At 37.4% G+C, this 2,812-nt stretch overlaps 1 protein-coding gene across 1 annotated transcript; it reads left to right on the top strand.

Moving 5' to 3' along the window:
* Positions 1-405: 405 nt before the first annotated feature.
* Positions 406-2,135, top strand: LOC140867689 (WRKY transcription factor 22-like). Its single transcript, XM_073272732.1, has 3 exons — positions 406-791; positions 864-977; positions 1,514-2,135. The coding sequence occupies exons 1-3, from the start codon at positions 406-408 to the stop codon at positions 2,040-2,042; spliced, it is 1,029 nt and encodes a 342-aa protein (XP_073128833.1). The 3' UTR covers positions 2,043-2,135.
* The last annotated feature ends 677 nt before the right edge of the window (positions 2,136-2,812 follow it).

Below are 2,812 nucleotides of genomic sequence, written 5' to 3'. Positions count from 1 at the left end.
ATATAACGCGGATGGTAGTCACCGAAATCATTAAACCCTAGAAACCACTTGCATTTTGCCTATGAATAGTGTGGGGCAAGTACCTTTGCTTTTCTTGTGTGTGAATTATTAACAAATCTTGCACTAGAATGATAAAAGGAAAAAAAATATCAACTCCAAATACTGCGCTCCACTCTCTATATCCACTTCTTTATTTATATAGAACTATCCATATCACAAAGTAAACCATATGTTTATACACACACATAGATATATGTATATAAAATAAATGTATATATTAACCAAAAGTCAGCGCCCGGTGTAGGCCCTCCTTTCTGGCCAATAACAGGAAAATCCGAGCAATATTCGATCATGAAAACAAGAAACCCTTGATTTCTCTTTTTTGGTTAGCTAGCTTTGATTCCGATGGATGATGACTGGGATTTGCAGGCGGTGGTGAGAGGCTGCGCCACCACCGGAACCACCAACACCACCGCCGCTGACAGCCCTTTTCCTAGTTCTACTTCTTTGGCCTTACATAACGATGAAAACTCATATGCTTTTTCTGATGATCTAGTGGATGACAGAGATGACCCCTTTCAGGGTTTACATGAAATATACAGAAAATATTGCGTCGACCAACAGTTCTCCCCACCCGCCGCCGCCGCCTCCGCTTTAGTGCCAGCTCCGGCGGCTAACCACCCTCAAGAAATTATGCAGATGAATTCTGTCTGCGCTTCTTCTTCTTGTTCTTCTCATTCTCTCATAATTCCGGCGGCTGATTCCCCGACAATCCGAAACCACCGCAGAAGGTGTGATGTGATGTTTTTCTTGTGTTAAATGTTACAACAGAAGTACTAAAATGCAAAATGTGAATGGAACAGGAAAAATCAGCAGGCGAAAATGGTTCGTGAGATGACGCAGGAGGAGCTCTCGGCGGACTCGTGGGCATGGAGAAAGTACGGCCAAAAGCCAATAAAAGGTTCCCCATATCCAAGGTTTTCTTCTCTTGCCTTCTACATTTTTAGAAATCCAACAAAACTTTCATTTGACCGATATATTTAAAAGATTATATATATTTCTTTGAGCTTCCTTTGAACACATGACACGATGTATCTCAAACGTAAAATAAATTTGAATTCTTTGTATAAATATCTTCTTAAGATAGGTAGCTCATGTATACATGAGATTTATGAGTAAATGAGTCATTAGACACATAGATCTCTATATTTGTGAGATGAATAAGTTTGATTTATACTTATAATAAAAACTAATACTTTTCCACGGGTTGGAAATCATGTATTGATTGAATCTTCGTGGACATTTTTATATATAACTTATCACTTCATATCCTAATCATTATATATATAATCACTTTTTTCACGAAGTCTAAAGTTAATTAATAAACAAACATATTTCAGTTTACTGTTTTTATGAATTATTCTGTACTTTGAAAGTAACTAGAAATTATTTATGTAAACACTATATAATTGATTGAAAAACATTAATAATTGATTTCCAAATTATATTACAGGAACTACTACAGGTGCAGCACATCAAAAGGTTGTGCAGCTAGAAAACAAGTGGAGCGAAGTCCAAATGATTCAAACATTTTCATTGTCTCTTACACCGGCGAACACACTCATCCCCGGCCAACTCACCGGAGCTCACATGCAGGAAGTATTCGGAACAAAATCTCTCCGGCCGCCGCCTCTAACAAGAACACAACGTCTTTACTGCAGCCAAATGCCTTGCTCTCTTCTTCTTCGCCAGCTGGTTCTGTTTCCGGCTTCTCTCAGAATACTCCATTGCCGTCAGGCGGAACCGTGGCTCAAAACGATGTTGCGGAGGTGACGAGGGGGGAGGAGGATGGCGGAGACTATGAGGATGAAGAAAACAATGCTGATATTCCTTCTGATTCGATGAACGACGAAGAAGATTTTTTCACATTAATGGTTCAAGATTCTGATGATCATGACTTCGGGGGCGGCGGCGACTTGATGTTGTCACCCCCATGGGCTCCCAACAACTCCGTCGCGACCACCTCAATATTTCGCGGATGAGGAGGAGGAAGAGGTGCCTGAGTCGCCGGAAAATGGAGGATTAATTTTTATGTACTTCTACACCTTTATAGAAGCTAAGGCTGCATCTGAGGGTATCCCTCTCCATCACAAGGAATTTTTTTTTATAACATTATAGAACTATATAATATCATTAATTTTAATTTGGTTGTAGTTTTATGTTATTCGAAGTCCACAGTTTAATATTAATGTAAAGCTATGTTATTAAAAGTTATAGAACTCTTGTAATAATATTTGAAATGTAATGAAGATGTTACAAATTAACGTGTCTCTTCATTTGGGCTTCGTATATAAGAATTAGCAGCCATGTCCTTAAGTCTTGTGGGATATAAAGTTGGGTCAAGGACTCCAGATGTCAATAACGGTTGTTAAAGTTGTTTGTAAAAAAAAAAAAGAAAAATGCTAGCTAGAGGTACAAACAAATATCGTGTACAATGATATTTATAATAATAATATCATGATATTTTGTTATTTTATCGCGAGATTTTATATTTAATATATCGTGAGATTTTGATAAATTAAATTATTATATTGAATATTTTGTGATGTAAAATTTGGTGTACAAATTTCGTTGTATCTGTAGCATCGTTAAAAAAAGCGATGGAATAGTACCAGGTGATGATTGCCGCATATAACCCGTGCATGGTAAAGATATACATGTATTAATTGGCTACTAGTTTTAAAACAAAGAAGACACCGGGACTCAGAAAAAAACGACAAGATAACCAACTCGAAGAAAAAAAAGGAGAAAG

Source organism: Henckelia pumila, chromosome 4 (assembly GCF_033568475.1).
Source record: "Henckelia pumila isolate YLH828 chromosome 4, ASM3356847v2, whole genome shotgun sequence".
NCBI classification, from domain to species: Eukaryota; Viridiplantae; Streptophyta; class Magnoliopsida; order Lamiales; family Gesneriaceae; genus Henckelia; species Henckelia pumila.
Note: the sequence above shows the minus strand (reverse complement) of the source record. Positions and strands in the feature narration are given on the sequence as shown.

What these genes read in the sequence shown, in the direction of transcription:
- LOC140867689 (XM_073272732.1), top strand. Translation starts at nt 406, where the DNA reads ATGGATGATGACTGGGATTTGCAGGCGGTGGTGAGAGGCTGCGCCACC. An exon ending in ATCCGAAACCACCGCAGAAG is followed by an intron (nt 792 to 863) that starts GTGTGATGTGAT and finishes TGAATGGAACAG; the next exon opens with GAAAAATCAGCAGGCGAAAA. An exon ending in AAAGGTTCCCCATATCCAAG is followed by an intron (nt 978 to 1,513) that starts GTTTTCTTCTCT and finishes ATTATATTACAG; the next exon opens with GAACTACTACAGGTGCAGCA.